At 35.9% G+C, this 26,894-nt stretch overlaps 1 protein-coding gene and 1 long non-coding RNA gene across 2 annotated transcripts in view; one reads left to right on the top strand and one right to left on the bottom strand.

The window, feature by feature from the left end:
- The window catches only part of LOC116738012 (ADP-ribose glycohydrolase MACROD2-like), a 541,527-nt gene extending 518,406 nt beyond the window's left edge, over positions 1 to 23,121 (bottom strand). The window contains exons 1-2 of the mRNA XM_032592768.1: positions 22,885 to 23,121; positions 17,572 to 17,688 (exon numbers count right to left, since the gene is read on the bottom strand). Coding sequence (XP_032448659.1) covers positions 17,572 to 17,688; positions 22,885 to 22,930 — 163 coding nt within the window. The 5' untranslated portion in view covers positions 22,931 to 23,121. The remainder of the gene's footprint in view (positions 1 to 17,571; positions 17,689 to 22,884) is intronic.
- A 307-nt stretch (positions 23,122 to 23,428) lies between these two features.
- Positions 23,429 to 26,262, top strand: LOC115510364. The gene is made up of 2 exons (XR_003967691.1): positions 23,429 to 23,658; positions 26,073 to 26,262. It is a non-coding gene; the product is annotated as an uncharacterized LOC115510364 (long non-coding RNA).
- Positions 26,263 to 26,894: the final 632 nt, after the last annotated feature.

Raw genomic sequence — 26,894 nt, 5'->3', positions numbered from 1 at the left:
AAAGAAAGAAAGAGAGAGAGAGAGAGAGAGAGAGAGAGAGAGAAAGAAAGAAAGAAAGAAAGAAAGAAAGAAAGAAAGAAAGAAGAGTCTGTTCAGTAAGATTTTTTTAATCAAAAAGAAATTCACAGTGACCTCTTACACCAAATAAACCCTGGGAGAATCAACAATTAGAATTTTCCTGTGCCTCCAGGAAAGTCAGGTAACAATATTTTGCAACAAAATCTGCAAAGAAAAAAGTGCTATTCCTTGAACCCATGCTCCCCCTGTGCCAATCAGAATGCCTTGGCTTAGTGTGTTAAATCACTTAACTAGAAACAGAAAAATAATTTGCATGTAGTTGTCTGTTTTAAAGAAAAAAAAAAAATCCTACTGGTGTTCCAAAAACTAACAGATCAGAAAAGGGAGTATCACTTATACAAAATTAAATTATTTTAGAATAAGAATCTCAGTAGTCAGACACAGATTAGACAACATCTTGTTCAATTACCACCCGGTGAAGAAAGTGCTTTTACTTTGATTTGCATCCAGAACCTTTCTGAATACTTTCAATGACAGGAAATGCTCTGTGTCAGACTTCATTCTACTTAGAAGTGATTAAGGGTGTTTAAAAGTTTTCTTGCATTGTTCTAAAATCAGACTCAATTAATTTTGAGCCAAGGCTCCAAACAGCTGCTCTATCTTGGCCCTAACTTTATCTATTACTCTAAAGAATTTGAAAAACTAAAATGCAACTATATTTATAAAGTCAAATAGCCAGCATTTCCTGGAAAACAAAGGGCATCATTAGAAAAGAAAAAAACTTAAACATTAAAAGACATTAAAAAAAACTGAACTTCAAAACAAATTCAACAGAGTATACATCTTCAATTCTAAACTGAGTTTTTACAAAACATTTTAACATCTCTGAAATGCCTTACAATTAAAGGCATTTATAATTGCTGCTGGGAGATGGTGGTGGTGACAATTTTCACTGTCTGCATATATAAGAATTTATTTACTTATTATTTTTGGTGATATAATTAGACAACTGCAACCTCTCAACTTTTCAAGTTAACAGTCCATTTAATGACCGTTTCAATAAAGAGTATTAGTCCTAATAATTGGATGAAATCTTGCATTAACACCATCTGGTAACATCAAGAAAATGCCAGCACTAAAACTTGCAGGACAAGTATCAGTGGTTTAGAAAAAAATCCAGAAAAAAGAAAATTTTTAAGTATTGTTATATCATCAACTCTAACTGCACAGAAAATAATTTTGTGGAAAAACAAAACACCAATAACGCTGGGTGGAAAAAAGATTCAGAAGAATTAGACTCTGAGTGCAAAGACATTTTGGGAATACCTAAACTAATTTATTTCACTTATAATTTCAAGATATGTTCAAGGATAATGTATCATAAAAGTATAACTTGGTAAATATGAAAATTTTGTATTTATTGAAGGAGACCAGAATGAATATAGTACACTGTGTAATAATTTAATTGATAGTCTTTTTTTCCCTTCCTTCTCAATGAAATATAAAATAATGGTGTTTCTTACAGCTCATTCAACAGAATATGATAGTTCTGTGTATTGCTGATATGACAGAAATTACAATTCATCAAAACCAGTTTCCAGTTTCACCCTCTTCCTGAGCATGTGACTAGATCACATTTCTCAGCCTCTCCGACAATTAAATATGGCCATGTGACTGAGATCCACCCCAAGATACATCAGTCGAAGTCAGGTGCACCATTTCCAGACCTAGCTCATAGAAACTTCTGACATAACCCTTCGTTTTAGTCTTTCCCCTATGGTTATCAGGGCAATCTTAGAAGCAACATGTTAAAGAAGGCACAGATTCCATCAGCTCTATCTCCAAAGGACTATGTGAAACAGAATGTCCACCCCCCTCTTCCACACATACATGCACACTCCTATCCCCCAACCCAACCACCAACCACCACTACCCCTCCACTGAAACCAATCATGAACACCCACACCTGATTGTTAGGTGACACAGAATGAATTTCTATCAGATCAAGCCTTTTGAGAATTAATTTGTTAAAGCAGCTAGTAGTAACTAAACTAACACAGTTGGTTTTCACATTCAAAATTATAAAGTTCAACCAAAATGGTGGACCAGGTCATTCCAAGCTCTCATTTGTCCACAGGAACATCAAAAACAACATGCAGAAATTGAACCAACCTGGTCAAAATGCTGGAAAACAGTCAAAGGTTTACAGAAACCAAGCCAACACCCAATTAAGAAAAACTCATCTTGGGGGCCCCTGGGTGGCTCATTCATGATCTCGCAATTCGTGAGTTCAAGCCCCGCATCATGCTCTGTGCTGACAACTCAGAGCCTGGAGCCTGCTTCAGAATCTGTGACTCCTTCTCTCTTTGCCCCTCCCCTGTTCACGCTGTCTCTCAAAAAATAAACTTTAAAAAAGAAGAAAGAAAGAAAGAAAGAAAGAAAGAAAGAAAGAAAGAAAGAAAGAAAGAAAAGAAAAGAAAGCAAAAGAAAAGAAAAAAGAAAACAAAAGAAAAGAAAAGAAAAGAAAAGAAAAGAAAAGAAAAGAAAAACCTATCTTAGGGCACCTGGATGGCTCAGTCGGTTAAGAGGCCAACTCTTGATTTCAGCACAGGTCATGATCTCACAGTCACAACATCAAGCCCCAAGTAGGGCTCCACACTGGGCTCCATGATGGGCATGGAGCCTGGTTAAGATTCTCTCTCTCCCACTCTGCCCCTACCACCACCTGTGCATGTATTCTCTCTCATAAGAAAAGAGAAAAACCCATATTTTGGGTTTAAACCCATATTTAAAAGGTAATGTTTGTGCTCATCCATGTCCCACCTCTTTCCCAAAACAAATTAGAAGGTGCAGAACAGACCTTATTTGCAAATCATTATGTTAAATCTATTCTAACCTAACTAGAGGATATCTGAAGAACAGAAGCAAGGCATTCATCTCCATTTCACCTAACTCAAAACTAAGGTGGAAAAATCAACAAACACTGCTTATAAAAGTTGCTAGGCAACTATATACTCACATATACCTAGGGCAAGATTAAGGGTGGATATACAATAGACCCTGTAATGTCCAGAGGAAAAGATGAGGTAAAACTTTCTGGAAAATAAGAACATTCAAAAGCAGACACGTGTACAGAAGAATTTAGAAAGTCATAAGCATGTCCAGACAGGATACAAGCTCATGAAAAAAATTAAGAAGACCTTAAGTTTACACTTAAAGATGATCCTAGATTCAGAGATGACCTTGTTAGGTACTGAGGAAAAGTCCCAGCATATAGCTAATCTTCAAAGACAGGGATAACTCCTGAGGAAATGCCTGTAAAAACCTGAACCAATCAGAAGCTAACAGAAGAAAGATTTCAATGATCACACATGACAAAGACAAGTCTATGCAAAAATAGGAAAAATCTCAAAACAAATGAACTAAATAGTCTTCAGCAATCAAAAAAAAGGCAAAAATCCCTGGAAAAGAGGGAGAATTGATTTCCACAATTATTGCATTACAACAAATGCCCAATTTTCAACAATTATACAGATATACCACACAAGAGAAAAAATGGCCCATGCTAACAAACAAGATAAACTGACAAAAACAATCTCAGAGGAAGTCCACATGTTTCAAGCTTACCAGACAATGACCTTTAAACCACCACCTTAAAAAGGAAGTCAAGAAAACAATGTATAAGCAGAAAATCAAACAAGAATTTCTGAAAAGAAAAATTATTAAAAAAAATAATTTACAATTCTGGAGCTCAGAAGCACAATAAGAATAAAAAATTCACTTGAGGGGTTCAACAGCAGAAATGAGTGGGCAGAAGAAAGAATCAGTGAACCTGAAGATAAAAGAACTGAAATTATCAAGCACAAAAAAATAAACACAAAAGAATGATGCGAACCAAGCCTGAAAGACTTGAGGGACACAAACAGACCAACACATGCATTATGGGAGTCTCACAAAGTGAGAACAAGTCAGAAAGATAATTTGAAGAATAATGGACAAAACATCATAAATGTGATGGAAGACATCAATCTACAAATCAGAAATATCAAAATATCAACAGACTCCAAGTGGAATTCAGAATTCACAGAAGACACATCATAATCAAACTGTCAAAGACCATGACAAAAGCAACAAGACAGAACTGACTCATCATGTATATGGGATCCTCAATAAAATTATCAGTTGATTTCCCATCAGAAACTTTAGAGGCAGAAGGGGGAAGAGTGGTATGATTTGTTTAAAGGGATGAAAGGGAAAAAGAATGTTAACTGAAAATTCTATATTCAGCCAATCTGTCCTTGAGGGAGAAATAAACACATTCCCAGAGAAACAAAGATTGAGGGAGTGTATTACCAGTAGACATACAAAATACTAATGGGGTTTCTCAGGTTGAAAAGAAAGCCTGATAGACAGTAAATTGAAGCCATAGGAAGAAATTAGTATCTCTAGTAAAGATAAAAGCTAGTATTACTGCAATTTTAGTTTGCAAACTATTTCCTACATAATTTAAAAGACAAATACATAAAAACTAATAATAAACCTATGTTACTGGGCACACAAAGTATAAAAATGCAATATATTACACTAGTAGCATAATATGGGCAGGATGATGGTGCTATGTAACAGTTTTTGTATGCAAATAAAGTTAAGCAGGAATCAATCTGATAAAATAATAACTTTATAACTTTTGGAGGTTATACACAATCCCCATGGGATTTCTTTGTAACCACAAAGAAAAATCTATATACAATATGCATAAAAGCTAAGGGAATCAAGTGATATCACTACAAAAAAGAAAATCAAATGAACACAAAAGGAGGCAATAATGGAGGAAATGAGGAATAAAAAACTTTAAAACATACAGATAACAGCAAAATACCAGAGGTGAGTGCTTCCTGGTCAGTAATTACTTGAAACATAAACGATTAAACTCTCCAATCAAGAGACAGAGATTGGCAGAATTTAAAAAGAATTAAAAAAAAAGATCAGACTACATGATGTCCACAAGAGGCTCACCAAAGATATAAACAGATTAAAAGTGAAAAGGTAAAACAAAATATTCCATGAAAATAGTAATCAAGAGAGCTGTGGTAGTTATATCAGACAAAACAGACCTTAAGTCAAAAATCATTAGAAGAGATAAAGGATATCAAACATTGATAAAAAGATCAAGTCATCAAGAAGATAAAACCATTATAAATATATATGCACCAGACCACAGACCCCCCCCCCAATTATATGAACAACACTGACACAATTGAAGGGAAAATAGAGATCTATACTAAAGAGATTTAAATATCCCACTTTCGATAATGGAGGAACAGTCAGGCAGAAAATCAAGAAGGAGACAGATGACCTGAACACTATAAACCAAATGTACGTAACAGATATATACTGGATACAATAACATTTTTCTCAAGTGCATATGGAACACCATCCAGGATGTTATGCCACAAAACAAATCTCAAAACTATAAAAACAATGAAATCACAAAAAGAATCTTTTCTGCTCACAATGGAATAAAACTAGAAGTCAATAACAGAAAGAAAATCGCAATATGAATAAATATATGCAAATTAAACAACACACTTTTGAACAATGGGCAAAGAAAAAATCAAAAAATACATGGAAACAAATGAAAACAAATGTATAAAAACTTATGGCATGAAGCAAAAAGAGAAATTTATCTGAGAGAAATTTACAGCTCTAAACATATACATTGAAAAGGAAGATCTCAAATCAATAATCTAATTTTACACATCAAGGAACTAAAAAAAAAAAAAAAAACCTAAACAGAAAGGTACCAGAATAAAGGAAATTATTTTTTTTTTCAACGTTTTTTATTTATTTTTGGGACAGAGAGAGACAGAGCATGAACAGGGGAGGGGCAGAGAGAGAGGGAGACACAGCATCGGAAACAGGCTCCAGGCTCCGAGCCATCAGCCCAGAGCCTGACGCGGGGCTCGAACTCACGGACCGCGAGATCGTGACCTGGCTGAAGTCGGACGCTTAACCGACTGCGCCACCCAGGCGCCCCTAGGAAATTATTAATAAAGACAGGTGGAGACAAATTAAGAATAAAAAAAAAAAATAGAAAATATCACCAAAATAAGGGCTGGTCTTTTGAAAAGATAAAATTTACAAACTTTTAGCTATATTAACAGAGAACACTAAAATTACTAAAATCAAAAATAAAAGGTACAGAACCATCAATTTTACAAAAATAAAAATTTAATAAGACTACTATGAACAATTACACACAAACAAATTGGATAACCTAGATAAAATAAACAAATACCTAGAAACAACTAGAAATACTTACCAAAAACCAACTCGTTGAAAAATAGGAAATCTGAATAGACCTGTAACTAGTAAGGAGACTGATCAGCATTCAAAAATCTGGAGAGCGTTGCCCCCATTAAAAAAAAAAAAAAAAAAAAGGGGCGCCTGGGTGGCGCAGTCGGTTAAGCGTCCGACTTCAGCCAGGTCACGATCTCGCGGTCCGGGAGTTCGAGCCCCGCGTCAGGCTCTGGGCTGATGGCTCAGAGCCTGGAGCCTGTTTCCGATTCTGTGTCTTCCTCTCTCTCTGACCCTCCCCCGTTCATGCTCTGTCTCTCTCTCTGTCCCAAAAATAAATAAACGTTGAAAAAAAAAAAAAAAAAAAAAAAAAAAAAAAAAAAAAAAAAAAAAAAAGGCCAAGGAATAGATGAATTCTATCAAACATTTAAAAAATTAACACTAATCCTTCTCAAACTCCTCCACAAAAAAAAAAAAAAAAGAGGGAACACTTCCTAACTCATTCTATATAACTATTACCAACATTACCCAAAACCAAAGCCAGAAAGACACTACAAGAAAACTATACAGACCAATATTCGTTATAAATAACTATGCAAATATCTTCAACAAAATTAGAACTGAATTCAGCAGCAGCTTAAAAGGAATACATGCCTTTGTATTGGAAAGGAATAAGTAAAATTACCTCTGTTCACAAATGACATGATCATATATGTAGAAAACCCGAAGATTATTAGCTTGAATTCAACAAAGTTGCAGGATACAAAATCAACCCACAAAAATCAGTTACATTTCTGTGTACTAACAATGAACAACCATTAAGTGTAGTGAAGGGAAACAATACCATTTATAATAGCATCATAAAGAATAAAATACTTAGTAATAAACTAAGGTGAAAGACTTGTACACTAAAAACTACAAAGCAATGCTGAAAAAGTATTATTTATATTTTACTGTCATTTTTAAAAAAGGAATAACAAGCATTGGCAAAAATGGGGAAAAACCCCTGTGCATTGCTGATGGCAATGTGTAAAAGGGTACAGCCACTGTGGAAAACAGTTTTGTGGTTCCTCAAAAAGTTAAAACACAGAATTACCATATAATACAGCAATTCCGCTCCTAGTTTATATACCCCAAAGAACTAAAAAATATTTTTTTTATTCTTAACATTATTCACAATAGCCAAAAGGTGTAAAAACCCTAATGTCTATCAACAGATGAATGAAAAAATGTAGTATATACGTACAGTAAAATAGTATCTAATCTGAAAAAGGAATGAACTTCCTGATACATGCTATAATATGGATGAACCTACAAAGCATTATGCTAAGTAAAGCAAGCCAGACATAAAGAATACTGTATGATTCTACTTATGTGAAGCCTAGAACAGCCAAATTTATTGACACAGAAAATAAAATACAGATTACCAAAAGCTGTATGAGGGGGAGGATGCGAGTTATTTACTGGATGCACAGCTTCTATTTGGGAAGATGAAAAGGTTTTGGAAATGGGTCTTGAAAATGGTTGCACAACACTGTAAATGTACTTAAAATCACTAAATTGTACACTTTAAAATGAGTAAACAGATTTTAAATACACTTAAGGACCAAGTCAAGTTACCAGAAATTTGAACTGGTTTCTTATGCTGAGATTAATATGTCTAATAGTCTTCCAGGTACACATTTTCTTATCTGTCCAGCCCCATACCACCTGAACAAGTGGAAGAATTCAGAGACTATACAGCATATATTTTTTGTGTTTGTCAAAGACACTCATAAGTATGGGTAAACTCAATATTCTTATGAGCCACATGCATAATTATATCATTAAAACAATCAAGATGTTAGACACCTGAGTATCTCCATAGAGATACACCCATTATTTTAGCAATCAAATAAGATAAATAACTCCAGCCCCCATCCTATCTATATGCTTTGAGGCTGCACAGACTGTCCTTACATGCGGACTGACTTCCGGCCATGTTGCTGGAGCTCCTTGATCTCCGCCATCCTTCCTGGGTCTCCTCCTCCTCTTTTCATGCCTATAACCTCACATCTCTCACCCAGGCTGCGCCAAAACTCAAAATGCCTCTCTGTTTTGTCTTTTCTTTCTAGACTTCTCATGTCCACAAAAGGTCAAGATACTTTCCTTAAAAAAAAAGTCATCTCATCTGATGTACGAACTATGCTATTCCTTTGTATGTGAAAATTGTTCAGTCAACTCCTGTTTTAAACAATTTTTCCCTTTCAATAACATTAAAATTCACATACAGTGAATTTTAGTGAAGGCCAGAGAAGTTTTAATTCACTTGTTATCTACTCTAAATGATAAATAACAAAAGTTATCAATTTAAAAAAATTAGCCTTTAATTCAGAAAGCATTTTCTGTTTCAGATGCCCTCTTCTCAAATCTGACAGTGTAAATTTCTAAATTCTTTAACTAACATACACTCATAAAGGAAACAAAAAAGTAGCCCTAATGTTTCAAAATAACCAATTATTTTTTTAAAAAATCTTCCTTCACCGGTTTTAACTCTACTTACTATGCATAAAACAAACTAGCAAACAAATACACATAAGGACCTCCAGTAGACTACAAAATAAAATTTCAATAAACAGTCACAATTCCTACCTTCTTAAAGCAGACTGACTAAATCCAAACAAAGTACACATATAGTTATAGTTACAGGCATAGAAAAAAATCTACATTGTATTATACATTGGTTAAGAGCATAAATATGATTAGTAGTGAATACGGAGTCAAAAGAAGTTTCATGCAAGAGAAAGGTTCATTCTAGAGAAAAAAAAAAAAACAGCAAGCTTTGGAGCTATGTAACAAATGAAGAGACAAGTTTAGGGAAGTCACATGTTCTTTGGCTAGGGCACATAAGAGCAGAACTGGGATCGTATACCAGCAATGTTTAATCCCAAAACTTTTGCACTTCCGGAGTTAACATGGAAGATACATACACATCAAAATAATGGAAGTAACTCCATTATTATGTGCCTGATGAGTATTTAGCAGTAAGCCTCTACTCACACACACATATATGCAGTCCGTGAAAGTTTTTACCCCAAGAGAATCACTAATACAAGTACAAAATGTGGAAAAGCTCTAACTCTGTTATATTCATATGACAGACACAATCACAAATCTAAGTTTGATGAGAGAATCCCCTATATGTCAGGATAGTCTGGTTTCTTCAAAAACTGAATATATCTTGGTCCAATATCTAGGCAAACAACCAGCAATCTGAAACCCATGGCTTCTCTGGAGTTAGAGCAAACTAAACCTTAGTATTTCCAAAACCCAAAAGGCACATATATCTTCTGCCCTGGCATGGATATAGCCAGGCATATGGACTACTGTTAACTGCTATCTTGTTGTTGATCTATATTTTGTTACACATCTGGTTTTTGTTGTTGATCCATACTTTGATTGTTTCATCAGTAATCCTCAATATGGTTCTACATCAAAGGCATAGGTAAAACTATAAATTGTATTTAAATCTTTGTTTTGAATACTTACATGGAAATTCAATAAATATTTCAGAAACGAAGACTAAGACTTTATAAAGACTTCTTCATGTAGAAGTACGATCAGAGGGAGAAAAAAAGAAAATTAAAGGAAAACATTGGCTTTGGCTACCACCAGTCTGTAATTCATCGCAAAATATCTGTCTGCACTGACCGAAATGTTAAGTAAAATCTGTTAACTAGTATAATTCATTTAATGGATTAAAAAGAAAACAGAATCTGTGAAGTTACAGACTTATGAAATACAGAGACACACAGAAAAAACTTTTCATCTTGTGGTCTTAACACCAAGTCTGTATATATACAAAAAAAAAAAAATGTGGTTTTTGTTTCGGTATTAGTTTAAAACATGCTTAAATACAAGGACAATTCACACAGCACTTAGTGGTATACACTCCAAGGTACAATGAAATATATTTACATATTGTTAAAACAATTTTGGAAAGTAGGTAAAAGGACCAAGAGAGAAATAAAAGTGGAGGAAAAACAAAACCATGTAGTGAATCATGAGTCCCTATATAACTTCTTATTTTTTCTATTTTAGAAATTAACCTTACTTCACAAATGTTTGACTAAACCATTGTTCACAACCTCACACAGAGTATCAAGATAAAAATTTAATGTTTTCAAACATTACAATGAATGCCATTATTCTCAACATTCTTAGAAGCTATTTAGCCTAATTCTTTCATGGTGTACCAATCTGTCAGTAGCCAAGTTCTTTTACAAAGCAAATCAATGAACTCCATAAAGGGATTAAATGGGATAGAATATTAAAATTATTTCTTACAGTTGCTTTATGTATCAAGAATCAATGCTAAAGTAAATGCATTTAGAATGGTAATACTGTAAGGTTTTTCTACACTTTAAATTATTACTACACAATTGGCTCAGTGTCTATGTTTACACTCATTTTTACTTAAAGCTCTTTTGACATTTAAACTCATAGAAACTGAAATCATGACATTTAGTTACTAAGTACTATATAAACAAAAAACATACAATGCTGATAAATACACATAACGCATAAATTTTCATCCTTGTCTCAACTAAATGTCTATGCAACAGTTCAATAAAATCTTTGTTAAATTTATTAGTAAACTAACTTTTAAAACAATAAAACCGATGTTATATTACAAAGACATAAATGTATACATCACCTACATTAAAAAGCATCTGGCTTAATTTTTAAGCCCATCATTCCCACATGAATCCTTACAATACAGTGAGGAAAAGGTGAAACAAAATAACGCACAAAAATGCCATCATGAGAATAGTTTTTAATTTCTTCAATTCACACAGGTATTTACTGAATATCTACTGTGCAACAAGTACTATGACAGATGCAGAGATATGAAGGGGAGTGAAGACATCATCCCATTTTCCTAGTAATTGCAATCTTATATAGAGATACAACCGGATCAAGATAATCCTGTGATTGAATACATAAAAACAAATTAATATAAATGCTCTATGGAAAAGAACATAGCTCTATGAAAGTATATAATAAAGGAAACTGTTTCAAAGTAAGGGCTCAGGGAAGACTTCAAAAAAAAATAGAAGGGTTTCAAGGTGAGAAATGAAAGCTAAGAAAAATTTAGGTGACAGAAGTCCTTATGGGGGGTGGAGGGAGAGGCAAATACAGATAAAGACCCAGCAGTGGGAGGGATTACAGTACATTCAAGAAACAAAAAGGATAGTGTGGCTAGAGGCAGAGACCAAGAAAAGGAGTAAGAGGCCAAAGAGGAGAGGGGCCAGATCATAAAGTTCAGCCCATTTTAGTATTTTAGTCCTCATACTAGTCTTTACTTTTAACTGTAAAGTGAAAAATGCCTGTTTCTAATTCAAGTTCTACTTTTGCAACATCTTTGCTGTTAATGAAAGCATCACAAATAACTGCTTGAAGAAAAAGCCAGAGTGATCTTTGTTACTTGAGGCAAAAATAGATTGCCAGTTTTTTTAATTAAATTCATTTTAAGATCATTTAAAAGAGGGCAAAAATCACCACCCACTCAAAATAAAAGATTTCTATCTAAGAAGCTGAGGAGTTTTGTTCTGAGCCTTCTTCTGCTTTGACTGATCATTTTGCTTTAAAGTGTAGTACTCAAACTAAATACAAAGAGGAATCAATATCAAAAAATTAAATAGGAAATACTCCTTTCCAATATTTGTATCCCTACTAAATTCCATCCATTCCATTTTCCTAACTGTTTAGTCATTTTAAATTGTGACTAACATCAAATATTTAATAAAATAATATAGTTGACATAGTTTGAAAATCTGGGGCAGTGCCCACCTCATCATAGTTATTATTTTTTTTTTAATTCCTTTTACCATTATAGTCCCTCACCCCTCTCCATGTAATACTCAGTGACATAATTATGTTCTTATTTCCCCATTTCTAGTGATTAATAAAAATATTAACATTCAAAAAAAGTTATCATAAATTTACTCAGAACAAAAATACTTGACTTTGCACTGAAATCAAAATATTAAGACACACTCTTTTTGGTGATTTCTAAATATCAATAGTCAAGTTGGTACACAGATAAAAGAAAACAAAATTCACTACCTACACTGAAATAAGATCTCAGTGGCTGAGAGATTGAGGAATTTGAATTTTTTTTTTTGTCAGCCATCACCTCTTGTGGAAATAATTTAACAGAAGAAATTAGTTATAATGAAAATGAGAGCAAATAAGGTTGAACTTCTATGCCAAACATGCTAGTTTTTCAAGATGAAAGATAACACACATGCCTCTCTCTAGTCAACCCACACATCTCAAAATATTTTTATATACTTCAAAAAATGAAGATTCACACTTACAAAGTCTTCACAGTTCACAATTTCTAGTTAAGTATTTTCAAATGACTATAAATCAAATTTGAATATATGTAAGGCATGAAATCTATCAAGATATGAAATATGAAGTTTCTTCCTAAATGACCCATTTTTTAAATTGTCATACCTGAGTAAAATAATTGTATACTTTTCATCTAACTTATCTTCATAATTTATTACATTTTGCCTTTGTTGTTCCATATGAACATTAAAAATAATGACTCAAACATCTAAACTTACAGCTGTAGCTATTTTCCCTAACACTAATTAGGAAGAGAAAATTAGCAGAAGCATAGCAGAATCTTTGCCAATCATTTGCTCCCTCTAAAGAAAGGAACAACAATGCTTCTCTGAGTGGTGTTATAGAACATTAGCTTGGAAGTAGCAAAGGAGAACAGAATTCATATCAATTAAAGCTGAGAATTTTTGTCCCTACAAAGAAGCAATGCCATCTTTCTATCATATCCATCCATACATCCATGTATGTATCTCTGTCTTTCTACTACATCTTCAGACTACAGTTCAGTAATTGTATGTTTTTATGTGAGAGCTATACTTTAAATTCACATACACACATGCTGTGTTACAGACTGTTAACACTGCAGTATTCCCACTTAATATACCTATGTGGCAAGGAGAGAGAAAGAGAGATTCAAAATAACAGTCAAAAATTAAAAAGTACCCTTTCATTAGTTTTAGAAGATTTCAGGAAACCAACTCAATTTGAAAAGTTTATACTGCTTTTTCTGTATAAATTGTATTACATGGAAACAAAAAAGGTGACAAGAGAAAGTTCTTTATAGAAGTCCAACTAATAAATGAAGACAAAATGATAAAATTAGGATAAGATCATCAACGGCTGCTAAAACCATTAGGTGAAAGGTGATAGGAAATTTTACAATGGATGGATTAGGCTGACAATACTGGAGCCTAGTGATCAGTCTTAACAGAGAGGGAAGCAAATACTATCGCCTTGCGATATTATGGAAAAGAAGTATGAAGTATTCCTTCAAAAAATTAAACCCAAGTCTGATCAAGCCTCTGGATTTAACCACCAGCCTATAAGAAACTGGACTCATAAGAAATACTGTGGACCGAAGAACACATTAGACACCACAAAGATTCAGTCAGCAAAACCCAAAATGTGAAAATTTCTATACGGCAAATAACTTTTTTTTTTAATGCTTCTTTATTTCTGAGAGAGAGTGTGAGTGGGGAAGGTGGAGAGACAGAGAGAGAGAGACAGAGACAGAATCCGAAGCAGGTTCCAGGCTCTGAGCTGTCAGCACAGAGCCCAACGTGGGGCTCAAACCCACAGACCACAAGATCATGACTTGAGCCGAAGTCAGACACTCAACTGACTGAGCCACCCAGGCACCCCGGCAAATAACTTTATTTACCAAACAAAATTATGGGGGGGGGGGGGGGGGGGAACAGAGAGAAAAAGAACTATATGTTAAAAGATACTTAAGAAATATATTAAACGCAGCATTTGGATCTTGTTTAGATCTTAAACAAATCAACTGTATTAAAAAGAGGTAAAACCCCTCATGAGACAATTGTAAAAATCTTAATACTAGTTGGACATTTAATTATATTAAAGAATTATTAATTTTTAGGTGTGATTGATAGTGTTGTTATAGTAAAGCAACAAAAAATATGTCTCTTTTAGAGATACATACATATGCACACATACATGTATTTACAGAAAAATTTGATATGATATACAAGAATTGTTTCAAAATAATTTGGAAGCACTGGTGTAAGATGAAATAAAATTGGCCATGTTTTAACTGTTGAAATGGGTGATTGGTGCATAAAGATTCATCATACCACTCTATTTTTATATATGTTTTTAAATGCTCATTTAAAAGTTTGAAAAAAATACAGAATTGTCCTTCATAGACAGTTAACCTCTGAGGTGTTCTTATTTAGCATACTAATTAAGCTCACCTACCCATGAGGCACTACTGCAGTTACAGAGACACAGTATAATAAGAGACAAGCACTTTAAAATTCCCTACAAAAAAGCAATTGGCAGATGAAATAGAATTATTAAGTGAAAGCACATAATTCCAGAGATTTACCAACAGCAGTTGACAAATATGAACATGAACAATAAAGTGGGTTGTGGTTTGTTTTTTTGTGGGTTTTTTCTTTTTTTTTGTAATCATCTCTCATCCCTTCCCTGTCTGATCCATAGCTTGCCAGTATTACTAGAGTAGCAAGTCAAAGTAAAAATATTGTCTATTTATAGGAATTCCTTCTTTCTATACAATGATTTTATATTTGGCAATTTTTGGTTCCCTCCTTTAGGATGCCTCAAAATCAAAATTATGACAAATACATTCAGCTACTCTCCAGCTTATTTAACTTTTTACTACAATATAACAAAAAGCATTTAATTACAGTAAAACAAAACTGAGCAAAGAAAAAAAATTAAAAACAACAGCTTGAGAACTTTCCATGTAATCTTGGGTATCAAGGTCAAAATGTCCTTCTATAAAAAATTTAAGTAATAATGGTAAACTGTAACACTTGAAATTGGTATATTGTGCTAGCCCAGTAAATACTGTTCATTTCCTACAAATAGAAACTATGACAGAGAATTATAGACTTCTTTTAAAACTTAATTGGAAATTTCATACATAAAAAATTAAGTCATTATAAAAATATGAATCTACTTATATATACATTTATAAGCAGTGGTTTAAACATTTCAAAATAAAATACAAAACTATAGTTGTTCTTTATCATTGTTTTAATTTATAATTTTAAAGGATCTGTTAAAATACTAAAATTCTCTTTACTAATATTTTAGCATAACTGAGCACTGGATAGGAAACAATGAAAGAAAGCACTTACAAAAGATATCTATCATGTAAAGAAATAAACAGATATTACTTGTAGAATGAGCCATTCCATTTTTTTTTTTTCATGAAAAAGAAGAGGCTAGTCATTAATTTCTAGGTCACAACAGAGGAGCAAGTAACATTAGATGGAAAAAAAAAAAAAAAAACTGTTCAACAGAAATACAATTTTGACCACACCACCTCACTCCCCATGAAAGACTTTTAGTTCCAAACAGCATGAATGAAAAAACTGAAATATATAGAGCAGTTGTAACCCACTTATAAAGCTTATATTGGGATATAAGAGTAATTAGGGAATAACAATGAATAACTGGTGTTATTCAATGTATTTTTCTGATTTGGGGACATATTTTGGTGTCTGATATCTCTGAAAACACCCAACTGTGAGTTATCTGATAATCCAATTCAACCCTACACTGTTATATGAATATTCAAATAGAAGCAGCCAATATAAAGGCCAAGCCTTAATGCAGAGATGAGCAGACCCAACATTGGGCAACATAACCTGGTATCGCTACTGCTTTGTCAATTGTTCTGGCAGCAACAGAAATCCACCTCTGAGAGGCAAAAAGTGTTTTAAAAGAACATCAGGTACTATACCCTTAGAAAAGTAACCAGCTAAAACAGCAACTAAGAAAGAAAATTAAATGAATGAAGCACTGGAAAAAAAGAGATCTACTAGCCATAAAATAACGGAGCTGAAGTATTCAATACCAGTTTCTTACAAACAAAAGAATAACTGAGACCCAAAAAGGAAGAGGCACATGGTCCTAGAACAAAAAAAATCTGTCCTGTTGGGTCTCTAGTTCTATATTCTTTTCATTACACAGCACTACTTTCTCTATCAATGAATGATGTCTTAATCAGACCATTACTAAAATAATTTGCATTTATTTTGATGAAAACCCTGGGCAAGCAGGTTAGATGTGTATGTCCCAATCAGCTTGTCCAATGATCCCATTATAACTTGAGGTAGAACTACTACCTTCACTTGCCCAAGGTCACATATGTTTTCAAGCAAAATCTGAAAACCCACATGTTTTGCCTTCTTGAAAAAGAAAAATTCTGCCTAAAATGCAAATACTGAGGTGAATGTGTTCTCTTCACAGACAGAAAAGCCTAATTGGGCTGTTGTTTCCCATAGATTTGTCCACTGGAATTCCATACTAGACTTCTTGTTCTAAACTCACAGTATCCTGTACAGTTCCATCAATCGAAGACCATAACCTGTGAAATTAGCATGTTCCAAGTCCCTTTCATAAAGTTACCTTTCTTTCTCAAATGTTAAAAATCCTGAAAAGCACCTTATTTCTTCTAAACTTTACATCCAGAGCAATGAGTGCTAATTCAGAAGTAAACATAATAAGTATCTATTAAATCTATTACATTGTTTTTTAAGAATTTCTTGCATCTATTTTTTCAATACTTAAAATTTCACTTATATTCTAACACATATCTTGACTCAAACAATCTATGCTATACTCTCATTAAATCATAAAGACTTTGACAGTAAATTTTGTAATGCAAATATTTTACATGTAGACATAATACCATACTATACAAAACATATACTCTTCTCTAAAACTCTGTGAAATACTAGTTTTTCTTTGTTCTTCCTAACGCACTTTCAACTATATCCAATCCTTACAATAACTTAAAGAAATCCAATATAAATGAATCTAATCAAAACAAACTCAAAGGGCCACACCACCAAAGCACCAAATCCTTAATATTAATTACTCCAAGAACAACTATGGAATAGTTTTTTTAAAGTGTCATATTATAAATGTGGATTGTAACATGAATTATGTTAATAGAATTTCCTAAATTTAAATCACACACAATAGGTTGCTAAAAACAATTAAATGCAACCAAGCAATTACTTCAAATAGCAAAAATGTCATCTGTTTACTGAATGCCAGTTATTCATTTCTGTCAAAATTGTCTCGCAGAAATCATAAATAAATGGGAACAGTATATACCTAAAAATGTTCTGAGAAACTTACCATCATTTTGGCTCTTGCCCTTCATCTCTTCCTTCCACGATAGGATGGTGTTCAGGGGAACATAGTCCCTTATGTATTCTTTGCGTCTCTCCTCTAAGGTCATCTTCAGTAAACGTTCTTGCAAAACAAAAGCAGAATCTCCATTTGTATTTAACTTTTAAATTCAGCAATTATTTTATAATTTAAACATTAATCATATAAACAAATCAAAGAATTAGTGTGGGCCTGAGAAACATCAAAATGAAAATCTAATGATTTCATATTTGACTGTTAAAAAGTGTTAAGTTAACACCATGTTACTGGGGCATGTGGGAGGGAGGGGGAATCAAAGCCTGATGAGGAAGACTCTTTTGTGATAGACCAAGAAATAAGTGAACTCTTTCAATCAACATCTACTAAGTCTACTATGTGCCAGTAATGTTTATACACTGCAGGTACAAAGGTGATCCTTAACCTTGAGGAGTTCACAAGACAAAACGGGAATGGATAATATACAAAATAACTGCTACATAAATAAAATACAAAATCCTAAGACAAATACATAGAAATGGTAAGAGCACAAGAAAGGCAGCTACCAAGGTATTTCCTTAATTCTAAAATGCCATCAACAATAAAACTACACTTTCAATGTAATATCTTTGTGGAGGTGATTAAACACAACTTGCAATGTTCATCTTGGTAAGATTAAAATATTCTTCAAATGCACCTTAGAATTATTAACAGTTGGTGTCACTTACAAAGAAGTCACTATTCTTGGGGTGTCTGGGTAGCTCACTCAGTTAAGTGTCCGGCTCTTGATTTCCACTCAGTTCATGATCTCACAGTTTGAGTTCATGCCCCACATCAGGCTCTGTGCTCCACACAGAGGCCGCTTAGGATCCTGTTCCCCTCTCTCTCTCTGCCCCTTACCACCTCAAAATAAATAAACTTTAAAAAAAAAAAAAAAAAAGCCCCTGTTCTTTATGAGTGGCAGGTACTTCACACATATAATGAAAATAATCTTTCCAACAACTCAGAAAATTGGTATTATTATTTTTTTAAGGATGGTTTTTTAAGTTTATTTATTTATTTATTGAGAGAGAGTGTGCGCACACGCACAAGTGGAGAAGGGGCAGAGAGAGAATCCCAAGCAGGCTCCACACGGTCAGCAATGTGGTGCCTGACACACGGCTTGAACTCAAGAACTGCAAGATCTGACCTGAGCCAAAATCAAGAGTCGGAGGCTTAACCAACTGAGCCACCCAGGCACGCTGGTAGTAGTATTATTATTTTGTAGATAGGGAAATGAAGCACATCAATGTTCAGCACCTTGTCCAAAGCAAGAAAGCTTTCCATTCAAATCCAGTCACATATCTCCCTAAGTCAAAAACTATAGCCTAAACTATTAGTCACTATAGTGTACTACTGTCACAGGAAAAGCTCTTCAAAAAAGGCGATGTGTTTCTGTATGCCAGCAGCCATGTATCATATACTTTACCAAAGGTCTACACAATGTAAAGAGATTGACAGTTGTACTCTCCAACTGTCTGTCAGCAGATTACAAGATGAATGGATTTAAGGATAGTACCTAGTTTCAGGTGTCTAACTCTCATAAAATAATCACTTTAAAAGATTCTTTCACAGAAATAAACTGCCAAAGGTTTTAATATAAGTACAAGTGAATAAGAAATGGGGAGCCAACATTTGTCCTACTCCTAGAACTGGCTTTTCTTCAGCCACATTAAATGATAATAAGATATTTTAATTAGATATGATAAAACCAAATCACAACACTACAATACTCAAAGGACAATACTGTGTTGAATGTAAGATGCCTAAAGGGTATTCGAGTTGAAATCAAGAATATGGAATTCAGGAAAGAGGTTTAGCTTAGAGATTTTGGAAATTATGACCCAAACTTCTGGTCCTAAAGGAAGTTAATAGGAAAAGGTAAGGGATGTGACCAAACCTAAAAAAAACAAAACAAAACAAAACACCATAATCAGGGAGTGTACACAAAGAGGAAACTTAAATGCAAATAAATAAAATGAAATAAAACTTAGATGTCACTGGACGTACCAGGTGAATCAAAGTGCCAGTGATGTAGAAACCGGCAAAGTTATAATAAGTAGAAGAAGGGAAATACTGTCAATTGCTACAGGAAGATCAGGAAGAATAAAAATCAATAAGCCATTGGTGGAGTCTGAGTGGCTCAGTTGGTTAAGCATCTGACTCTTGATTTTGGCTCAGGTCATGATCTCCTGGTTTGTGGGATTGAGCCCCCATTGGGCTCTGTACTAACAGTGTGGAGCATGCTTGGGATTCTCTCTCCCTCTCTGTCCCTCTCTCCCTACCCACCTCAAAATAAACATTTTTTTTTTTTTTAAGTCCTTCCTTTAAGATAGGAACAGAACTGAAAAGACAAAGGACATGTAAAGAAATGGACAAATGAGACTACAGGGGAAGATATTATGGCTGTTCGTGTTACGTGACATGAATTTTCTCTGTGAATTAAAAGGAAATGTCATGTGTTTGTGTAGGAGAAGGGAGGGGGGTCTTGATGGCATAGGAAGCTTTAAGGAAATGATAAATTTGGAAGACTCACACAAAGGAGAAGGGATGACTAGCACTTACCAAAACACTACTAAAAAGTTCAGATCACTAATACAGAAATATTACAACATCAGTGATCAGGTTGAGAGATATTTTGAAGCAACTCACAGTTTTAGTAAATGTCAGAAGGTAATACGGGAAGGCAACCTGGCCTCCGTGATTCCATTTATTTAAACATTTAAGTATGGACACTTAGAACAGAAATAAGATCAATAATAAGAAAATAAAACAATGAGATAATTTATGTCTCAGTTCTTAAAATTATAATACACATTAAGTGGTTTTAAATTATAGCTCAAAACAGTTTATTTAACATATGTGGACTTGAGAAGTCCTGAGTTATTTGTTTCAACAATGAAACATACTGAGGACCACAGACATCTATACAGTTTCTTTAGAATTACACAAAACTTGTCCTTAATGCTTCACCTTTACAATGAATCTCTGCTCTATGAACCAAGCATATAAGTAGGCAGACCTACGATTAGATGGCATACTGAGTAAAAGTATGTTTACAGAATGCCCTGACATTTCAATGAGGTGGGTAAGCCTTCCTTTAGATTTAAGTAACAGCTGCAAAAATATAATACCAGCCTCACAAGTGCAATGAAAGAAAAAAAGTCATGCATCCCATCAGCTTCTTTAATAGTAACAACCATACTGGAAATCCTTAGCTCCTTCTTTTTAAATATTAAATATTCCAAAAATAGACATCCTGATATAAACTGACATTAAAGTCTTCAAATCACAATGTTTTCCCTTTAACATTAAACTTCATGCAAAAATAGGTTAGTTTTAGACAGGAGAAATTTACTTTGTTAGATACCTTTAATTGTGCATTTACTTCTTTATTTAGAAAATATTAATTTGGTTGTACTTTCCCCTACTGTTAGAAGAAAAAAAAAATCAAGACATCAAAGATTCTAAAATGCCTGCTCTTCACAGTCCAAATATGTAGGTGTTAAATGAAGGAACCATTGTAACATTGTTACTTTAGGAACATTATTATGACCGAAAAATAGTTCCTAAGCAATAATCATTACTTCATCAATAAATTATGTACGGAAAACACTCTCCATGATTTCCACTATTTTGCCTTATTAACAATACAAAACTAACATTCCAAGACCATCAACAAAAATGGGCACAGACGATCTTTCAATGCTTACAAGGTAAATCATTGTTAAAAGTGTGTTGAAACTAAAGTAACTACTACTGCAAAAACAAAGATTATTTTACACTAATTTATATCTACCAGGCTATTATTTTCAACAGCATTTGTTTTGTGACACCAGAATTTTTACTTCTATATAAGCCCATGATCATTAAGATAGAATTAAATGACATACAACCCAATCTTTCAATATTTTAGAGACCATTTTACTTGGATTGTTCAATTATATTAACTCTTCCCAGTAGTTCACTTAAAAAAGAATCCTTTCTTCATCCCCTTCCTCGGAATTATTTTAAGTAGGCCTTACATAAAGGATTCTTTTTCCACATTCATTCTCTTCCTTATGTCCACTGTTTGGCCTTAGTGTTCATAAAAGCCAGAGCTTGCAATAATAATCTACAAGTTTTAAGAGCTATTTTCAAGCAAATCAACTTTCAACCTAGTCACTCCATTATCCTTCTAATAAAAAGATAGGATTCTTCGGAGAAATTTGCACTACCCTCACCTGACCTCACTCTGGTACACAGGTTTAATCTATGTTAGCAGTAGCAATGCAAGTTCTCTTTGCTACTCTTCTGTAAAAAGCTACAGTGTGAAAAGAATGAAACAACTCCAGACACTAAAGTTTTATCTCAGATTTATCTAATTATGATGCCAGAGAAAAAGGGGAGAGGAAGAGAGAAGAGAGGGTTGGTTCGCACACTTCTGTCTTACAGAAATCAGTGCCACTGTCAATCTAGCTGATTTGGATGAGCTTTGATGTGCACAAAATTCAGAGGCAAGCTCATTCATGGAGAGTGGTATCAGTTTCACAACCTTACTCTGAGCAGCTTCAGATTACGAATGGGGATGAAATACAGAGAAACACACTGCAGAGAAAGCCCATTCAGACTTCTCTGAAAGCTCTTATCCTCGCGGACAAGACACCCGTTTTCGGTTTCCCCTAGAGTTCCAGGTTTCCAAAGTCACACTGCGGCGCAGAAGGAAGAGGCCTGGAGAAGGGGTAAACGCCCGAAAGAGCAGACACTCTACCAGCTAGGGGGTGGGGGGCTAGAGGCTAGGAGTGAATAGTTGAGGGTCAGCTGGGCGCGAAGGCGCAGCAGCTGCAGCAGCCAATGTGCCCGCCGGCGGGCACGTGTGCCTGGGACAACCTGGCCAGGAGTCCAAAAGTCCCAGCTGGGGTCCCAGGAGAGGGTGGGGGACCTGAACAAGTTGTGCTGCGGCCCAGGAACTGCCGCTCAGGGGTCTCCGCCACCAGCCAGGCGCAGGCAGCCCCGCATGGGAAGAAGGTGACCGGGCGCGGCAGGCAGCAGAGGGGCGTGCGCCCACACGTGTGCGAGCTGCAGGTGCCCGGGGGCGGCGCGTGCACGCCGGTAAGCGCGCGCGTGTGCGCGTGTGTACACACGGACACGCGAGGGAGGCGGCACCGGCCGGGCAGGCGCGAGACGGGAGCTCGGGCGGGGGGCGCCGCGGCACACACAGCCCTGACCCCCGCCCCCACCCGACTCCCACCCCCCCACAGCCCCAGGACTCGACGGGCCAGTTACCTTTCTCCTCTCTCCACACCTTTTTCTTCTTGTTGCTGGGGTACATGTTGCCGTGGGGGTGGCTGGCTTTAAGCTGCAAGTTCCCCAGGCTCACGGGCAAACAGGGTGTGTGTGGAGTGGGAGGGGTGGGAGGGAACACTCGGGAGGAAAAAAGTGCAAGAGGCTCCGAGTCCCGCGCCGCTCGCCAGTCGCTTCTCTCAGCCCGCGCTCCGCTTCGGCTCCCACCCGCCTCAGCCCCGCGGCCGCCGCCAAAGCAGCACCTCAGCGCCTGTCAACTAGGTCACGCCTCGCGCTAACCTAACACCCGCGCAGGCCCCGCCTTCCAGCCGCTACCCAGCGACGCCTCCCATTGGCTGCACCGCCCGCCGCTCTCCGCTTTCCAGTCACCGCGCGCCCCTACTTCGGCCCCAGGGCGCACGCGCAGGCGCAGGCTCGGGCCCGACGCCGAGGACGTTGGGGAGCTAGAGGGGGCGGAGCCAGGGCGCGAGAAGGCTGGAGATGGCCTCGCGTTTTAGGGGGCGGGGCGTGGAACGGACGCCTGGGAGGAGCGTGAGACTGTTGGCGCTACACCAGGCTTCGCGCCGCTAGGAGGACCTGAGGGCGTGGCCAAGGGCCAGGTGCGCCAGGTGACTGGCTAACCAGCCGGCGAAAGCAGCCTGCGGAACTGGAAGATGTGAAAGTAAGAGGAGAATTGAGTCAGCGCGAATTGTTCGTGTCTACTCCAACTGGCCAGTCTGAATGGATTTTACCAGATAATCTGAAGCTTTCCTCTTGGTGAGTAAATTATAACCAAAAAAAGTGAAAGGATCGGGAAATAGCTCGTCAAACTTTAGTAAAAATTAGTTTTCACTGGAGTTCTGTGAAGTTTGCAAAGAACAAAGATAAACTGAACTACTCAAGGAACTGAAAAGTAGTGGGCAACCAACATGTTACATTGGAAACAAAAATCTGATATCAAAGCAGATCAACCAGAGCCAGGTCATCTTATCCTTTTGTTCCTTCTCCAGTTGCTTCAACTCAAGGCACTGGGTTAAAGGACTGGCTTGATTCTGAGTAATACTTACTTGTTGGTGTTCTGAAAATACAGTTCAGGTGGAGCCAACCAAAAAAGTAGGGTGATCCAAAATTTAGATCCTCTCCCCAAATGCATTACATTGCTAAATATTAGACCATCCACAAGGCTGATTTGGTGGATGTAGTGAATCCACATTTATTTGACAATTGGGGTGCTGTTTTATGTATTGTACTTAAGCCAGGTGTGTAAGAGCTAATATTTGCAACACATTTTTTAATAATAAAAAAAGGAAGAAAGAAAGGCCCTGTTAAGAATTGTAAAAAAATGAAATGTTTTGAGTAACAGAACACTCATGAATATGATTCATGACATACTAATGTAATAATTTTTATTTTAATAATGCCTCTGCTTCTCTTTTTCTTTTAATGCTGTGAAATACATAAAAATTCATTTGGCTGGGAGAAATAAGGGAGGCTTCAAGAAGGAAGTGACATTTGGGCTAGTAATAAAAATATGCACTTATTTTTTGGCAATGGAAATAAAAGGAGGGCTCTGCTTCAAGATACATTACAAAGGTAGAATCAATAAACATTGGTAATGGAATAGATTTTGGGAACAGAATGAAGAAGAGAAAGAAGAGTTTCATGGGTTAGTTTAGGAGGAGGATGGCAATATTATTATTAGGCAATTAAGAGCAGTGGCAGATATTGTGGGAAATATATTGAGTTCTTATTTAGAAATGCTAAGTGTGAAGTGTCTGCTGGAAAGTGCATCATACTGGGTACTATCTTTTTTGTTACAAGAGAGAACCTGTTTCCACCCCAACCTAGAGTTCATCTGTGCTTTCTTAGGAACCTTAAATATGCTACTGATTATTCTTTATTTCATGTCAACTCAAGGAACTAGAACCATACATCAACTTTTAAACTTTCTCAAGTCTCTTTCATGATAAAAAAAAAAAAAAAAATCGCCCTGCGACTCCACAACACCTTCCAGCTACTGCATCTCCTTTCTTTCCAAATGGTTGTCAATACCTGCTGTGTCAGTTTCCTTACATCCCACTTTCAATTTTTCAGTCCCCTCTCTTCTAGGTTCTTTCCTATTAACTAACTGAAATAGCTCTTGCTAAGGTGACCAGTGACCGTCACATGCTATGTAATCGTCATTTTTCAGTCTTTCTCTTACAAGATCTCTTGGCAGCATTTAACACTCTTGACCTCACATTCTTCCTTGCAGAATCCTTTTCCTTCAGTTTTTCTCACCCTTTTGAGATTCCTCCTGTATGGCCATTCCTTCTCAGTTTCCTTTACTGGCCCATCTTCCTTTGCAGCCATTACATTTTGGAGTTCATTAAGACTTAGTCTTATCCCCTTGTCTCTTTTCACTATATACTTTTTTTTTTTAACAACTTTATCCGTACTCCTGGTTCAGTTATAATAGTGATTTTCAACCGGGGAAGTTTTGCCCTGTAGGGAACACTGACAATGTCTGGAGACATTTCTAGTTATTGCAACTGAGAAAAGAATGCTACTGGCATCTAGTGGGAAAAGGTCAAGGATGTTGCTAAGCATCCTAAAGTGCATGGTTCAGCCCCCCACAACAAATCATCTGGCCCAAAATGTCAACACTGCTGAGATTGGCAATCCGAGTTATACCAATGACTGCCAAATTTATTATTTTCAATAAAAATTTCTTCTTGAACTTTAGACCTATATGTGCTACCATATACTGTATCACAACTTTAAGAGGCAGCATTATGCACTGGCTAAAAGGTATTTGAAGCCAGACCATCTGGATTCAAATCCTACGTTTACCCTTATTGACTTTGTGACCCTTGCTTGGCAAGTTACTCAAAGTCTCTACACCTTGCTTATTTAAATTATTATATGGAGATGGTAATATAGTATCTACCTTGATTGATGTGAGGATTGAATGCGTTAAAACACATAAAGTGACTAGCACCTAGTAAATGTGGCAAAGATGCTCACTAATACAATTTTCTTTCTCTTGGCCCATAGAAAAATGATATTTCCCAGCCTCCCCCGAAGTTAGATAGGATGTGTAACTGTATGCTGAGTGGGTTATAAGGCAAAAGTGATGTATGCCATTCCAGGCCATCAAATCTTTTGTACACTTACGCATATTCTCTCTTTTCTTTTCATGGTGATCTCAGAAGCAGCATGTCAAGAAGGAAGGAGCTTGGATCCCTGAGTCACTGCTTGAAGGAGTATCTCAAGGATCCAAGGAGTACCACATCGAGCTATGATATAAACAAAACACTTTTATTATGTTACAGCATTGGTATTTAGAGGGTATTTGTTTTAGCATTAACTATTCTGATAAAATACCATTATCATTGAAAAGTGTTAAATATTAATATTTACTCTCTCAAAAGTACCTGAAATGTACCATGTACCACACTGAGCTCATGATCTTTCCCCCACACTTAGACTTCTTCCAGTGTCTCTTATTTCTTTGAATGGCTCATCACCCATTCAGTTGAACAATCTAGAAACCTAAACACTATCCCTGATACCTCTTATAACTTTATTCTCATTTCAAATGAACTGCTATACCTTCTCAATTTTATCTCCTGTATCACTCTTGAATTGCTCACCTTTCCAATGACACTGCAATAAGCTCAGTGTGAATTTAACTGGACTACTACAAAGACTTCTTAAGTGGCCCCCATGTCTTCTCTTGCCCCTCTTATGTCCATTCTATCCCCTGCATCACATTTTCAAATGTGATCATGTTGTGAAATGTGATCATGTTGTAAATCACTGTTGTAAATTATTCAATGACTTTCTAGTGGTCTTTGCAATGGACTTCATTGTATTCCCCCAAAGTTTATTTATTGAAATCTTAGCTGACAGTGTTATTATATGTAGAGACCGGGTGCTTAGGAGATATTTAAGGTTAAATGAGATCATAAGGGTGAGACCCTAATCCAGTAGGACTGTGGCCTTATAAGAAGAGGAAGATATATATACAT

The sequence above is a fragment of the Lynx canadensis genome, chromosome A3 (genome assembly GCF_007474595.2).
Source record: "Lynx canadensis isolate LIC74 chromosome A3, mLynCan4.pri.v2, whole genome shotgun sequence".
Taxonomy (NCBI): Eukaryota; Metazoa; Chordata; class Mammalia; order Carnivora; family Felidae; genus Lynx; species Lynx canadensis.
Note: the sequence above shows the minus strand (reverse complement) of the source record. Positions and strands in the feature narration are given on the sequence as shown.